Below are 16,446 nucleotides of genomic sequence, written 5' to 3' on the forward strand. Positions count from 1 at the left end.
ATGGATTGAAAAATATTCACATTTAGAGACCTTGGTGTTCTTGTAAACCAGTCATTGGAAACAAGCTTGGGTATGATCAGCAGCCAACCTTCAATCACTTGCAAAAGTGATTGTGAAAAGGAACAAGGAAGTCTTACTGAAACTATGCAGGGGCTTTGTGAGACCATACCTGGAAAATTGCATGTAGGTTTGAATTTGTTACCTCAGAAAAGATAAACTTACTATGGAGGCAGTGCAGAAAACATTCACCAAACTTATTGCTGGGATGACAAGATCATCACATGAGGAGAAATTGGTTCAAATGGGATTATATTCACTAGAGTGGAGAAGAACAAGAGGGACCTCATGAAGCATATCAAATTCTGACATGGCTGGGCAGAGCAGACGTAGGGATTATTGTTATCCAGCCCAAGCGTCCAGAACAAGGACACATGGTTTCAGGATTCATGGAAGGACTGAGAGGAAGAAAAATTTCTTCATTCAGAGGATGGTGAGCTTGTACAACTCTCTCTAACACAATGGAGGCAAAGTCACAGGGTATATTTTAGAAAGTAAAGAATGGATTTCTACAGGTTAACAAGATACAAGAGGAGAGAATGGGACTGTGTCATTGAGATTGGATCGACATGATTATGTTAAATAGCAAAGTGGAAACAATGGATGAAATAGTTTATTCCTGATCCTTTGGATTTTGTTTCCAAAGACAAAGACATCGGAGAAAGCACTGAGTGAAAATCCCGACAGGAGAAAGCATAGTGGTAGGGAAAATGGCAGAACTGATGTTGTCGGGTTAATGAGGTGCAAGAGAGGCAGAAACACCTAGCGAGTAATAGGTCAGTACCTCCCGTCTCTGTGCTAAACATGGTCATGCAGATGATGCATTGGTCAGAGTATTAATTAAAAAAACCAAAAATATTATTAAAAACATATGATTATATTTAATTTATGCAATCAATGACCAGAGAAGAAACATGGGTTTCTGCGAAAAACTATCTTCAGTAGAATGGAGCAGTTATTCAGAAGATCAGGAAGGCAGCTATATTCTCAGATCATTCACGTTAAACCCTGTCCAGTTTGAAAGATAATACTGAGAACCTAAATCTTCAAAATCCTCTGGGAGAACCAAAGGCAAGACCAAGGATTTGGTGAAACCACAACAGCAGTTACCTATGTGAGGCAGAGATGAAGACTGGGTCATTTGCAAGAGGCAGAGAATATAAAAATTATACATCAATGATGTAAGATCACTTGACAGTATCTGAGAGATAGATCTAACCTTGATTATATAGTCAGAATGTGGCACATTGCTGTTTCTACAATTGAAATGTCCACCAGTACAGCCAGGCACTTTGACAGCTTCTGTGGAAAAGTCACATAATTCAGTTAGAGATTAGGGTGGCAGGGGTATGTTACCAAATGGGTAAGTTTTGTATGTCAGCTGAATGGGACACCAAGTGTGTGGCATACCACATAAGTGAATGAGTGCTTGGGGTGGAGGAGAGTTGTGGGAGGCTGTGGGTAAATGGGAACAAGAGGCACATGGTTTCTCTGCCTATTCTCTTTGTTGTTGGATTCATTGATTCTCGGAAAGGCTTATAACAGAAGGTGCCTACCTGGGGATCTCCGATGCAGAAGACATCCGAAGGTCAGTGGATAGTTGGTAATCTAATCAGTTGGAAATAGGGAGACTGACACTAATCAGAATATCTGGGCCAATGTTTAATAAAACAAAGCTTACTAAGAACTTGGCCTTCGACAGACTGTATCGATCTGAACCAAAAACCAAATTAATTAAGACTCACAATGGTGATAACAGACAGGATTATTTAGCTAAGTCAGTTTCTAGGTAATGAAACTAATAATCGGATAAATGGAATAATGATTTCTTTTAAAATAATTTTAGGATTTTGTATCATTACTATCTTTTCCTAATGACAGTTTAAAAAAAAAACCTTTTCCCTTTTACTCCTTAGCATCGTGAATTCACTACTGGAATAATTATTTGCAATATAGTATTATATTATTGAATAAACCTTTGCTTTAAACGAAACTCCCCATCATAAATAAAGTTTACAATCTGCAAAACAAAACATATAATTCAGACAGCTGACATTCAGACAGTAGAATAGCACTCAGAAGCGTATCTCACTTTCAGTGCTAACAGACTCTGGGAGATGTATATACAGTTTTGCTTCCCCCTAGTTGTGGCACAAATAAATGGAATGCAGCATTTAATCTCACATATGAAAGACTTTCAACAGTGCAGCTTTCTCTCACTAGTGGAGTCTCTGCCTAGAGCATGGAGGGCCCCCTGAATCACAATCTTCAGGCTTGAGAAGTTAACATGCTAGAGACCAGCCTAGCTGATCTAGCAATTGTAAATACAGTGGTCTTTCATTGGTAAACTTAATAAACTGTACCCTAATTGTTATGTTACCTACTCCTTTAGAGTCTTATGGGGTATTTTTTCCCTTTTGGAAGTGATTTTAAAATCATTTAATTCAAACGTAAGGGACCATGGAGAAGTTGAGGACGACAAATGCCAGAGATCAGAGTCAAGAACGTGGCGCTGGAAAAGCACAGCAGATCAGGCAGCATCCAAAGAGCAGGAGAATCAACGTTTTGGGAAAGAGACCTTCATCAGGAATGTTCAAGACTACAACTTAAAGCAGAAATATTCCTTTAATGTAGGCACTGCAAAGTCGGACATGTAACGGAGCAGGTAACGGCTGTCTGGTGGTGTTTTTTTTAAGTCGCGGTATACCATCTGAGGTAGTTTGGGCTGAGGTTAGAAATAGGAAAGGTGAGGTCACCCTGTTAGGAGTTTTCTACAGGCCTCCTAATAGTCCGAGAGACGAAGAGGAAAGTATTGCAAGGATGATTCAGGAGAAGAGTGAAAGTAATAGGGTGGTTGTTATGGGGGACTTTAACTTCCCAGATATTGACTGGGAAAGCTATAGCTCGAGTTCGTTAGATGGGTCAGTGTTTGTCCAATGTGTGCAGGAGGGTTTCCTGACACAATATGTTGACAGGCCAACAAGAGGTGAGGCTACACTGGATTTGGTTCTAGGTAATAAACCAGGCCAGGTGTTAGACTTGGAGGTAGGTGAGCCCTTCGGGGACAGTGACAACTCGGTGACTTTTACTCGTGATGGAGAGGGATAAGTGTGCGCTGCAGTGCAGGAGTTATAGTTGGAGGCAGGGAAATTATGATGCAGTGAGGCATGACTTAGGATGTGTGGTTTGGAAAAATAGGCTTCAAGGGAAGGACACAAATGATATGTGGAGCTTGTTCAAGGAGCAGCTATTGGGTGTCCTTGATAAGTATGTACCAGTCAGGCAGGGAGGAAAGGGTCTTGTGAGGGAGTCGTGGTTTAATAAGGAATTGGAATTCCTTGTAAAAGGGAAGAGGGTGGCCTATGTAAAGATGAGGCGTGAAGGTTCAGTTGGGGCAATTGAGAGTTATAAGGTAGCCAGGAAGGATCTAAAGAGAGAGCTAAGAGCAGCGAGAAGCGGACATGAAAAGTCCTTAATTGGTAGGATTAGGGAAAACCCAAAGGCTTTCTATAGGTATGTCAGGAATAAAAGGATGACTAGGGAGGTATCGGTCCAGTCAAGGATAGTAGTGGGAAGTTGTGCGTGGAGGCGGAGGAGATTGGAGAGACACTAAATCAATACTTTTCGTCAGTATTCACTCAGGAACAGGACATTGTTGCTGATGTGAATATTGAGTCACAAGTGATTAGAATGGATGGCTTTGAGGTATGTAGGGAAGAGGTCCGGGGAATACTGGAAAGGGTGAAAATAGATAAGTCCCCTGGGCCTGATGGCATTTATCCTAGGATCCTCTGGGAAGCTAGGGAGGAGATAGCGGAGCCATTGGCCTTGATTTTTATGTCGTCGTTGTCTACAGGAATAGTGCCAGAAGACTGGAGGATAGCGAATGTGGTCCCCTTGTTCAAGAAGGGGAATAGGGACAGCCCTAGTAACTATAGGCCAGTGAGTCTCACTTCTGTTGTGGGCAAAGTGTTGGAGCGAATTGTAAGGGATAGGATTTATGAACATCTGGACAAGAATAATGTGATCAAGGATGGTCAGCATGGTTTTGTGAAGGGCAGGTCGTGCCTCACAAACCTTATTGAGTTCTTTGAGAAGGTGACCAAGGAAGTGGACAAGGGTAAAGCAGTAGATGTGGTGTATATGGATTTTAGCAAGGCGTTCAATAAGGTACCCCATGGTAGGCTACTGCAAAAATTACGGAGGTATGGCATTGAGGGTGCATTAGACATTTGGATTAGGAATTGGCTGGCTGGAAGGAGACAGAGGGTAGTAGTTGATGGTATAGATTCATCTTGGAGTGTAGTTACTAGCGGTGTTCCACAAGGGTCTGTTTTGGGACCATTGCTGTTTGTCATTTTTATAAATGACCTGGAGGAGGGGCTTGAAGGCTTGATGAGCAAGTTTGCGGATGATACGAAAGTCGGTGGAGTGGTGGACAGTGAAGAAGGATGTGGCAGGTTACAGTGGGATATAGATAAGTTGCAGAGCTGGGCAGAAAGGTGGCAAATGGAGTTCAATGTAGCTAAGTGTGAAGTCATTCACTTTGGTAGGAGTAACAAGAAGATGGATTACTGGGCTAATGGTAGGCTACTTGCTAGTGTGGATGAGCAGAGGGATCTTGAGGTCCATGTACACAGATCTCTGAAAGTTGCCACCCAGGTAAATAGTGCTGTGAAGAAGGCATATGGCATACTGGGCTTTATTGGTAGAGGAATTGAGTTCCAGAGTGCTGAGGTCATGTTGCAGTTGTATAAGACTCTGGTGCGGCCTCATCTGGAGTATCGTGTGCAGTTTTGGTCGCCATACTATAGGAAGGATGTGGAGGCACTGGAACAGGTGCAGAGGAGGTTTACCAGGATGCTGCCTGGTATGGTAGGAAGATCGTATGAGGAAAGGCTGAGGCACTTGGGGCTGTGTTCATTGGAGAAAAGAAGGTCTAGGGGAGATTTGATAGAGGTGTACAAGATGATTAGGGGTTTAGATAGGGTTGACAGTGAGAATCTTTTTCCGTGTATGGAGTCAGCAGTTACTAGGGGACACAGCTTTAAATTAAGAGGTGGTAGGTATAGGACAGATATTAGGGGTAGATTCTTTACTCAGCGGGTTGTGACTTCATGGAATGCACTGCCAGTAACAGTGGTGGACTCTCCCTCTTTATGGTCATTCAAGCGGGCATTGGATAAGCATATGGAGGTTATTGGGCTAGTGTAGGTTAGGTAGGCTTCAGTCAGCGCAACATCGAGGGCCGAAGGGCCTGTACTGCGCTGTATTTTTCTATGTTCTATGTAATAGTCACTAACTTCTAAATCCCTGTGCTAATGTAGCAGGAAACTAGTAAGGGTTTGATAGTCTATAAATCAATGTTAAGTGTTGAAACTGGGTCCAGAAGTAGATTGCACTGGAAGATTCTTGCAGAGTTAAAGGGATAAAGCTGCTGCGTAGAATTGGATAGCTTTTGCAAAGGCTGTCACGGTGGCCTCATGTTGTGCTGTTGTGTTCTAGGACTTAAGATTCACTAATATATATATACACACACACACACACACACACACACAACCTGCAGCTTCTACAGGTTTACATTTTATTTGCAGATATAACTGCTGCTGCTCCTAGCATGTTCTTCCATACTTATTTAACCTGCATCAGTAACTTGGTCTGATGGTATCAATATTAAAGAGCACGTTTCTTCAATTGCTCCATAACCATACACTTCTATCAAGCACCCACAGCTCTTGTTATTTAATCTCGCCTGCATTTAACCTTATTACAGGGCTTCATTTTTGTGCTTTATTCCACTATACCTCTGATCTCTTACTAAAACTGGTTACATCTCTAATGTTTCATAATTAGAATAAAAGGACATTGAAACCCTAAACTTTGTTAGCTTCCACTGGTGCTGCCAGACCAGAGTATTTTCAGCAAAGTATTTTTTTTGTTACTTAAGGCCTTACTTGAAGTTTTCTGCTTCTGTGATTTCCAGCACATGGCTTTCCGCCATTCATTTCAACCTCTGATTACTGCCTTACAGTTCAGGTGTTGAATTACTGAGTCCACCAGGCAGTGTTGAGGTAATCAATATTCTCTCAAGAGTGTACACATGTCAAAAGGACAGGCTGTACACAGTGAAAGTACACAACCCCACCGCCCCGTGGCTGAACACTTCAGCTTCCCCTTCCAACTGCCAAGGACATGCAACTCCTGGGCCTCCTCCACCACCACTCCCCCACCACCCAATGCCTGGAGGAAGAATGTCTCATCTTCCACTTCAGCACCCTCCAACCTGCTTGCATTGAGGGGGAGAATGAAAAAATTTAAAAAGGAGCTAAGGGGCAATTTTTTCATGCAGAGGGTGGTGTGTGTATGGAATGAGTCACCAGAGCAAGTGGTAGAGGCTGTTACAATTGCAATGTTCAATGCAAGCCAACAACTTTTTAAGCAGATTTGAAAAACATTAATGACCAGTAAAAAGTCTGAACTGAAAGGAAACAGACGAAGTTAACAAAATATTAAAATTTCAAAACTAATTTGAAGTCAATACTTTTTGAAGTGCCAGGGAGGTAGAATTTATGACAGTGCACTGAAGAAACTCAGCAGGTCTGGAAGCATCTGTGGAGAGAGAAATAGTAAACATTTCATCTTTAGAAACACTCTCTTAACCTTTTATTCTGTGACACCTAAAATTTCAAACCTTCGTCTCATCATCTTCTACAATATAACCATCACTTTCCCATTTCTCTTCAGCTCCAAAGAAGCGTCATATTGAATTCAAACATTAACTTTGTTTCCCTCTTCACAGATATCTCCAGCACCTTTGTTTTATTCCATGGTCCTTAAACATCTGTTCAACTAGTGTTCAGCTTAGTGCAACTGCACTTTCTTGGTTCCACTTAACCTGCACATTGCCAGCAATGTCTGCTCTCCCACATCTATTCCATTGATTCTCTGTTTTCTCAGGATCAAGTTCGAACCCTCCGTTTTAGGATTGTAGAATCTCTACAGTGTGGAAGCATGCCATTTAGCACTAAGTCCACACTGCCTGCTCAAGGTGCATTCCACCCAGACCCACGCCCCAACTCTGTCCCTATATTTCCCATGACTAACCCATCTAGCCTACATTGGACAACTTAGCATGGCCAATCCACCTAACCTGCACATCTTTGGATTGTGGGAAGAAACCGGAGCACCTGCACAGACACAGCGAGAACGTGCAAAATCCCCACAAAGGAGTCACCGAGACTGGAATCGAACCTGGGTCCCTAGCACCGTCAGGGAGCAGTGCTAACCACGGAGCCATTGTGCCATCCCAAAGCTGATCCTCATCAACTGCTGCCACTTAATGACACAAGTAACCTGTCACCATCTCCAATAGAACTAAATCATAGAATAATATTATTGCAAGACTATTAATACAAAACCCAGGTAATGTTCTGGGGTCACAGGTGCCAATCCTACCATGGTAGATGGTAGAATTTGAATTCATTAACAAAAAAACAAAATCCAGGATTACAAGTCTAATGATGCCCATGAAACTGTTGCTGGTTGTCAGAAAAAAAACATCTGGTTCACTAATGTCCTTTAAGGAAGCAAATTTGCCACCTTATTGGATCTAGCATACATGTAATTCCGGACCCACAATAATATCACTGACTCTGAACTGCTTACTGGGCAATAAACCTGGCTTGGCCAGTGATGTCCACATCCTGGGAGTGAAAATTGAAGAATAGTACACACAATCATGGGCAACCAAGAAAGTTAAGGATAGTGCTAAACTGAGTGGAAAAAAAGCACATGATGTGGCAAAAATTAGTGGCAAGCCAGAGTACTGGGAAAGTTTTAAAAATCAAAAAGGTGGGGAAAATAAACTTTGATGGTAAACTAGCAAGTATATAATAAAAACACAGATGAGTGGAGCTCTGTTAAATATTTACGAAAAGGAAGATGGAGTTAAAGTGAATATGGACTTCAGAGAATGAGGCTTGGTAAATAATAATGGAGAACCACGAAATGAGAGAGAAATTGAATAAATACTTTGTGTAAGTCGTCACAATACAAACCCTAACAGCAGTCCAAAAATACTAATAACCAAGGCAGAAGGAAGAAGAGATGAAATAAATTAATTTCAGAAACTACAATGGGCTATGACCAGCAAACCTGCACACCGAATGGGTTACATTCGGAGATATTAAAAGGAAGTAGGCAGAGAGATAGTGGATGCACTGGTATTAACCTTCTAAGAAACCTAAGATGCTGGAAAAGTTCCACAGGATTGGGAAGCTGCTGATATGCACCCTTATTCAAACAGGTAACAAGATCAGTCCTTTTAACATCTGAGATTGGGAAAACGTTAAGTGTGTTATAAATGATGTCCTGTACACTTATAAATATATAATATTTTCAAACAGAACCAACATGATTTCATGAAGGAGGACTATGAGATGCAATATATTTATATCACCAAAAGACTTCCAGTGAGGCAGTGTACATAGTTATTTAAGAGCCCATGGAATTGGGTATGGTAAATTAATATGAATAGGGGACTGACAAATTGATAGATGACAGTTGGAAATAAAGGGTCATTTTCAGATGGCAACCTGTAACTCATGGAGTGCCACAGGAATCAGTGCTGCAGCTACAATTATTTACAATAGACATAATAACTTGGAAGAGGGAAGTCAATATTGCAGATGACATAAGTGGAAAAGAAATCATGAGGACGATACAGTTTAGATAGGCATATAGACAGGTTAAGTGGCCAAAAACCTGGCCAATCACATAATGTGTGGGAAAATGAAAGATTATAGATTTTGGTAGCAATAGAGAAGTGAGTTATTTGTTAAATTGAGGAAAGCAGCAGAAACTGCAGTACAGTGATCTGGGATCCTGTGCATGAACCACAATCAACAAAAATACAAAGTCACCAGATAATAGGGAACGCAGAAGGAAATTTGGCCTTTATTTCAAAGAGAATTAAACATAAAAATGGGAATAATGCAGGTTTACACAAGGCACTAGTTAGACTTCACCTAAAATACTGAACAGTTTTGGCTCCCTTATCCAAGCAAAAACATATTGGCACTGAAGGCAGTCCAGAAAAGGCCTAATATACATTGACCCTGGGTCTGGTGGGACTCTCTGATCAGGCTGGGTGGACTGGCCTTGTAAGCCATTTTAGAAAATGAGAGAATTGAAACACAATACTCTTGGGGGGCTTAACAGGGTTGATATCAAAATGATCCCTCTTGTGGAGAATCTAGAACCAAACGACAAAATTTCAAAGTAAGGCATCCTCCATTTAAGACAGATAAGAAGGAATTGCTTCTCTCTCACGAATGAATCTGTGGAATTCCTCATCGCAAAGAAATATCAGGGCTGGATCATTAAGAAAATTCAAGGCATGGACAGATATTTAAATCAGCAAAGGAACCTAGGTTAATGCGCACATTAGTACAACAGAAACTGTGCTTTGCCTCAAAGAAAATGACTGCATTTGATATAAATTGGTTGTTGTCAACTACATCTCAGCACTACCTACTGGATTTAACCTCTCAAGAATTTGTAATTCCTCTTATCAAGGGTCACTTTCTAAGAAAGTACTGTTATCAGAAATCTCAGACCAAATGCAAGTGAAGCAAGTGAACTAAATTAACTTCAAACAAAAGTCTCCAAAATCAAACCAACATACCTTTTCCCTAACATCCCATTTTCTGTTCTGACAGACAGTAAATATTAGACTGCTGTCATGTTAGGACTTACTCTTTCACAGACAAATGCTTAATGTCAATACATCAAATCTCTGAAATGTTGCTTAATATTAAATTTGCAGCTAATTGGTATATGCCACTTCTTGTGAAAACCTACAGGATTGTATTTTAATTTCTTTCTAGACTATAAATGAGTGTAAATCTCTAAATAATAAACACACGTATCTTCATCAAGTCATTGTATTTATCTTCCAAAAAGAAAGGCAATTCACAGTACATAATTTAAAAAAAGGATGCCAAAGAGACTTGGCGGGAATAGTACAAACCTACATTCTTCAGAATTAACAGTCAATTTATACTATGATGTTGCAGTTCAAGCTGGCTACTGCCAGGAAATAATATAAAACTAACAATTTTTGGTTTTAAGTAGATAAAAAATTGTCCTTGTTACAATATAAAAAAGTACATATGATAGAACAAAACAAAACTAACAATTACAATTTAAACAGACAAAAATGACGACATTAAATCATTCAACTTGAAAACTACAAGGAATTACTTGGAACATGTGGCCTTGATATCATGCCCTGTACTTGAAATTACTGCAACAGGTGGGTATCACTTTCCCAAAACATCAAGGTGTATTGCAAGTATGAAGAAGGTCTCACAAGCAAGAAGAGTCTTCATACTTTTCACTAATAATGAAAATTATTCTGAAAATAAGCTCACATTTCAGATTAAATGTTAATTTCTGAAGTGATCGGTAGAGTGTGAAAATGACATGCCAACCTATATCTTGCATTATCTACAATACATACATGAGCTTAGAGTGATAGTGATGACCACCTGATTCAGGCTAAATTGATTTTTCATAGTAGCATCTACTATATTAAAAAATCCATTATAAATATCATAAGCAAGCTTTCTCATAAGACATAATAAGGCAGCAACATAAACAGGATACCCACCAAGAAGCAGAATTTTAGAAATAAAACAAGTATAATATGTCACCTTGTGGGAATAGGGTATAACTGACATGAATACCCTGGGGTTCAAGTAGTATGACCTGTTGACAGCACTGAAAAGTTAAGGATGAAATCACAAGTCATATGTTACAATGTAAATCCAACTAGTCACTAATACACAACAAAGATTCTCATTCAGTTTCCATCACACTGGTGCGGATTTTATTTAATCTTCACATGAAATGAACTTTACAACGATTATAGCTGATTTACTTTTCCAAGAGAGTTATTGAAATAGATAAAAACACTTGAATATAAAGTTTGTCAGTCTGTAATGTGCAGGTGTGTATTAAACACTAACTGCACCTGACACCACTATACACAAATTATTTACAATGTGGTTGAGACATTTATAAAGTTTATTGTAAATGATCAATTTCCAACCAAGTTTGAAATTGACCAGGATATGAAAGTAGGTCAGCCACTACAGGTTTTTATTTATATATATATATAAATAAGTCACCACTACACACTCCAATATGGTGGTGTAGTAGGAAGCCATTAACTTACAGCATAACACTGCAAAATATGGTCTATTCCATGATTTAGAGCAGATACCAAGCAGCTGGTTGTCACCATTGGTTTCAGCTTTAATACTTACTGCCATGAAGATACCACATGGCCCACATCTTTTCCTTTCTTTCTTGCAATTATAGCCTTGTACTTAGAATCACAGAATCCCTACAGAAGCAGGTCATTCCACCTGAATTTGAACCAACCTCCCGAAGAGCATTGTACCCAGACCAACCACCTCCTCCTTCCCTTATCACCCACCCACCCCCCACCCTGTAACCCTGCATTTCCGAAGGGCAATCCTCCTAGCCTGCACATCTCTGGTCACTGTGGCCAATTTAGCATGGCCAATCCATCTAAACCTGCACACCTTTGACTGTGGGAGGGAACTGGAGCATCCAGAGTAAACCCACACAAAACACGTGGAGAAATGTGAAAACTCCACACAGAGAGAAATCAATCCAGATCCCTGGCACCGTGAGGCAGCAGTGCTAACCACTGTGTAGCCCTAGGATTCTTGGATAGGATGTGGCAGCAATTCAAGAAATTGGATTAGTTTTTAAAAATAAGAATTAAATTTCAAATTAATTTTAGCATAGAAACATTCAAAATTAGATTAAGTGTGCTCAATTGTTGACAGACAAACTCAGCACTTGGGCTTAATATAGTTTAAACGGGTTTCTAATCAAAGTGTCTGATCACTGTCTAATTAATCTGCTGTGTGAGAACAGCACTGCAGTTCACCCGAGTGGATGGTTCCATTAGGTACGATACGTTATATTACTCCCACGCTGTAATCGAAAATGGTAAATGCAAATACTTCTTCGAAAGACTTCACATTTCACTTCCATACTTTCTCATAATTTGCAACCCCATTGGTACATTGGACTTTTAGGCCAAAACCAAAGTTACTTATGAGTATTGCTGGTTTTCAATGCAACAGATAACAATGATCAGAAATTTGTGCTCCAAATAGACTGACGGCCCATGTTGGTCCTTTGCCAAATTTTTTTTCAAACCATTATAATCGGGGGACTAGCACTTCTGAATTTGGTATTGCTATTAGGAAGAAAGAGGGCTTTTAAATAGAGATAAAAGCTGAAGTAAGGCTTCCAATTTAACTATATAACACCAACTAATAATGAGCACTTTGCACAATTAACTACAATGCTATTAGCCTCACGACACATTTCCTTATAGAACGCTATGTGGGTTCTCAATTAACTGCTGTCATCGATACAGCTGGGTAATATATTGAAAGACAAAAAAAGGAAGGGTATTTTCCATCAAAGTTATCTTGAGTTGTTTGTTTTAATGGGGACTACAGCAAATTTTATTGTTCCACAACCAAGATTCAACTCAGAAGTTTTACAGACTTGTTTATATACTTATTCAGGAAAACAGGCTGTACACTCTAACCTAGATGTCAGTTTTGAAAGTAATAAGAGAAACTTAGTTTACCATCGATTTACTTTGAGTTCTACAAATGTTATACAAACATCTCAGACTTGTGGGAAGATAATCTGTGATATCAAAAAAGCACATTACTTATTCTCTCAGTTTATTACAGAAAAGCCAAAGACATGAATTGTTATTTTTGCTGCATCGTTTACCATGGAGTAGGTGACAACTATGTTTATAGACACCTTTATTTCGCTTCCCACAGAATATTTCCAAGACAGCATTTACTGGATACTGTCCTTGTCACAGGATGAGAGGTAAAGCTTCACTCATGGCAGTGCAAAATTTGAGTAGTGAAATATTTTATTTGATCTTTATACTTGCTTGTTTTGCTTATAATTAAGAGTACAAGATCCTTTAAAAGTCAGTTTAATAACAGTCCGCATGTACAAGAGATAAGTTTAATCCTTTTGATAAGTGCCACAAAATTTGTTTGCCTTGTCTCAGCTTTGACAGAAATAATACCCAACCCTATATTTCATCTCTCGTTTGCCCCCCACCCAACCAAGAGAAAAAACATTTAAGAAAAATCAATTGTCCATCTATAAAATTGTATTATTGTTTCTACTGAAATTCAGAATTGCTCCACTGTTGTCAACACTATTGACAAATAATTTCTCACAATGACCATAAAGCACAACAAACCAACCCAAGAAATAATTGTGCCACCCAGTTAGAAATGTGCACTTCTTCTGGTTAAGGCACTGGTTGTGGATCACAGCATGTTGTTTACAGATCACAGCAAATTGCTTTGAGTTGGGGAGGACAGGCCAATACTCATTAAAATAAGGAATGTGTTAACTGCAGGATAATTCCAGTTTTCTTCAGGCAAAGGTGTGGTGCAATCTTCAATGAGCTGTACTTGGACCCTTTTTCAGACTGAAGTTAGACCAATTTACCGAGACCTTTGGCCTAGTCTGCTTGGCAGAATCAAGACAAAACCTACAGAAAGAAAACAGTGTGTCAGAAAATCATATGGAGGAAGATAATGCTAGAACCACAATAGTCACAGTTGCTTTGTTATAGCAATGCACTGTTCATAAATGAGTGTCTGAAATAGCTCAGCTATATTTTATATATTCAATCTTCTCAAATTAGAAACATCAGCCATAAGGCAGAAATGAGTAGCAATACAATAATGTTACATCAAGTGCTTTTAGACAGAAGGGTGTCAGTGAACAGATTGTTGCTTGGTAGCACTGTTGACATCTTCCGTTCACTTTACTGACGATTAAGAGTAGACTGATAGGGCAGTAAATGGTTGGATAGGTCCTGCTTTTTGTCCAAACATTAAAACTTGATCAATTTTATTTATCCAATGATACAATTCAATTCTTGAATCCTTATGCTGAATCAGCATCACCATCATTACTACAATGAAAATACTAGCAACTCCAGGAGTGCACCTCATGGAATTCTTGGAAGCTATGACACATTTGCTGCTCCAAATTTAATTTTGCAATGCTAAAAGAAAAAATGGTAATTCTGTGAATTTGGGATGAGTGCCCACCTACAGTGAATATTTCTTACTGCAATGTTTCAGGGCTGGTGTTGAAGCAGATGTCAATTCATTATTGTTTACTAAAGATGCTGGTACAAGATGACTTGAACTTTCAAAAATCAGTTGAGATTCTTTCTTTCTCCTCAAATTGATTCTGAATATTCCTGAATTTTTATATGGCTTTTTAACATTATTCAGATACAAGCTGACAGTTTCTTTGCTGCACATTCTGTTCTGTTCACATGTACATTACTTGAAAATCCTGCTTACATGCATATGGCGTTGTCAAAGTGATTACTTAAGTAGTTTTCAAAATTTTCTGGGCATATCAAGAGCTCCTGCTGCCACAGATTTTATTGGGTTGGTTTCTATTCATTGCACTGTAGGTTCTGTTCTTTACCTCCACTTTACAGAATGCTGTCGAGCTATGCTGGGATCTGCATGGAGAGGGCATCTGAATGCTTTATCAGTGCAATTCTCACCAAAAGAGCTGCAACATGCAAGAGGCACTTTAGCTGCTGTGAGCAACAAGCACTAACACTTGGTCACTGAACACAAAAAACAGACCACAATGTCATAGAATCCCTACAGTGTGGGAGCAGACCATTCAACTCAGAGTCCATACTGATCCTCATGCCTGTAAGCCTTGATTTGCCATGGTCAACCACCTAGCCCGTACATCTTTTGGACTGTGGAAGGCGTAATAGTGCACCTGGAGGAAACCCATGCAGACACGTGGAGAATGTTCAAACTCCACAGAGATAGTCACCTGAGGGTGGGATCCAACTCAGGACCTGGCACTGTGAGGCAGCAGTGCTACCAGTGAGCCACCATGCCACTCATATGGTAATAAGCAGCCCTACTGATACATTGACAACTATTTCAAAATTCCTTTGTAAAAAATATGAGCAACCACCAGGAATCTGTAAAGAAAATGCAGTCAATGGCAGGAGTGCAGAGGTAAGCAAACAGCCTCAATAGCAAGTAGGAAGACAATGAAACTCCCATGCAAAGGGGACAGCATGTAGGTCATGGAAGGAACGAGTGAAAATGAGAGTGAGAATACTTGTGAAGGATAGAGGCAATAGATCAAGAATAATAGCACATTCCGCTCGAAGTGATCAGGAAAGCAGCAGGTAGGCTTGAGGACCCAAGAGGAATACTGGAGGGAAAATAAACCAAGTAAACATGTTATCACATGAGATATCACAAGAGTGAACAGGAAGAAGTGAATAAGTTTAAAAAATAAACAAAGGAGCAGGGACTGTGACAGCAAGGAAAGTGAGCACAAGTGACAAATTTACTGTGATTGAGCATTGGAATGAGAGAGGAGATACGGGACAGAAAATGCTTCAGGAGGGGCAAAACAAGAAGGGCAGAAACAAAAGCTGAAGGCAGCTTGGTACTAGAACTGCATGTCATAAAAATGCAATATGGAATAATAGTCGCCAATTGCAAAAAATGTCACTGAAAGCATTTCAGATCAGTTTTCGGACAAGAAAATACTCAACTCTCCACCTTTGGATTGTCTGCCAACATCATTCCTGGAAGACATTAACTATTCACACTATCCAGAATACACATATTTAATTTCATAATCAATCATTTTCACCACAGTAATAAAACAGCACACATTTATAATCAAATTATCTAAGAGACGGACTAAACAGGTACTCTATAGGGGCATTTGTCCCTCAGCTGAAGCTCCCAGTTTTACTGCAGTTTTTCCCCCCCAATCCAATCCAGTTCACGTAAGAACTCTTACCTTCTGACTAATCAAACAACTATAAAAGGCATTCAAATACAATCTGAGCTGCCTACAAGATATGCTCTCCTTCTGAGATGATCTTACAGCTGTATCTCGTTCCCCTCCTGACAGCTGTTGCTTCAGTCAGGAAGCAGATTCCATGCTATATGCAGGAGTTCACAAACTATTGAAGAGGAGAAAATCATACCTACACCAAGGAAATTATGAACAAATTTAACATGCAGCAACTTCCCACCTAGGTCTCAAAATTGGAAATCAATTGTTGAATCATGAACTGCTTTAGAGAACAGCAGTTATATAGATCAGGGCATAACACATATCTATTCCCTTTGGTTTCTCTTTGCTGTGCACACAATGATGCGGAAAGAGAGACGAGGAGAGAGAGAGAGAGAGACGAGGAGAGAGAGAGAGAGAGAC

At 39.7% G+C, this 16,446-nt stretch overlaps 1 protein-coding gene across 4 annotated transcripts in view; it reads right to left on the reverse strand.

Annotated features, from left to right (window-relative positions):
• Positions 1-11,584: 11,584 nt before the first annotated feature.
• fam193b (family with sequence similarity 193 member B) overlaps positions 11,585-16,446 on the reverse strand; it is a 129,499-nt gene continuing 124,637 nt past the window's right edge. For all 4 annotated transcript variants that reach the window (XM_060836968.1, XM_060836966.1, XM_060836965.1 and 1 more), the window contains exon 11: positions 11,585-13,702. In XM_060836968.1, coding sequence (XP_060692951.1) covers positions 13,609-13,702 — 94 coding nt within the window. In that variant the 3' untranslated portion in view covers positions 11,585-13,608. The remainder of the gene's footprint in view (positions 13,703-16,446) is intronic.

The sequence above is a fragment of the Hemiscyllium ocellatum genome, chromosome 16 (assembly GCF_020745735.1).
Source record: "Hemiscyllium ocellatum isolate sHemOce1 chromosome 16, sHemOce1.pat.X.cur, whole genome shotgun sequence".
NCBI classification, from domain to species: Eukaryota; Metazoa; Chordata; class Chondrichthyes; order Orectolobiformes; family Hemiscylliidae; genus Hemiscyllium; species Hemiscyllium ocellatum.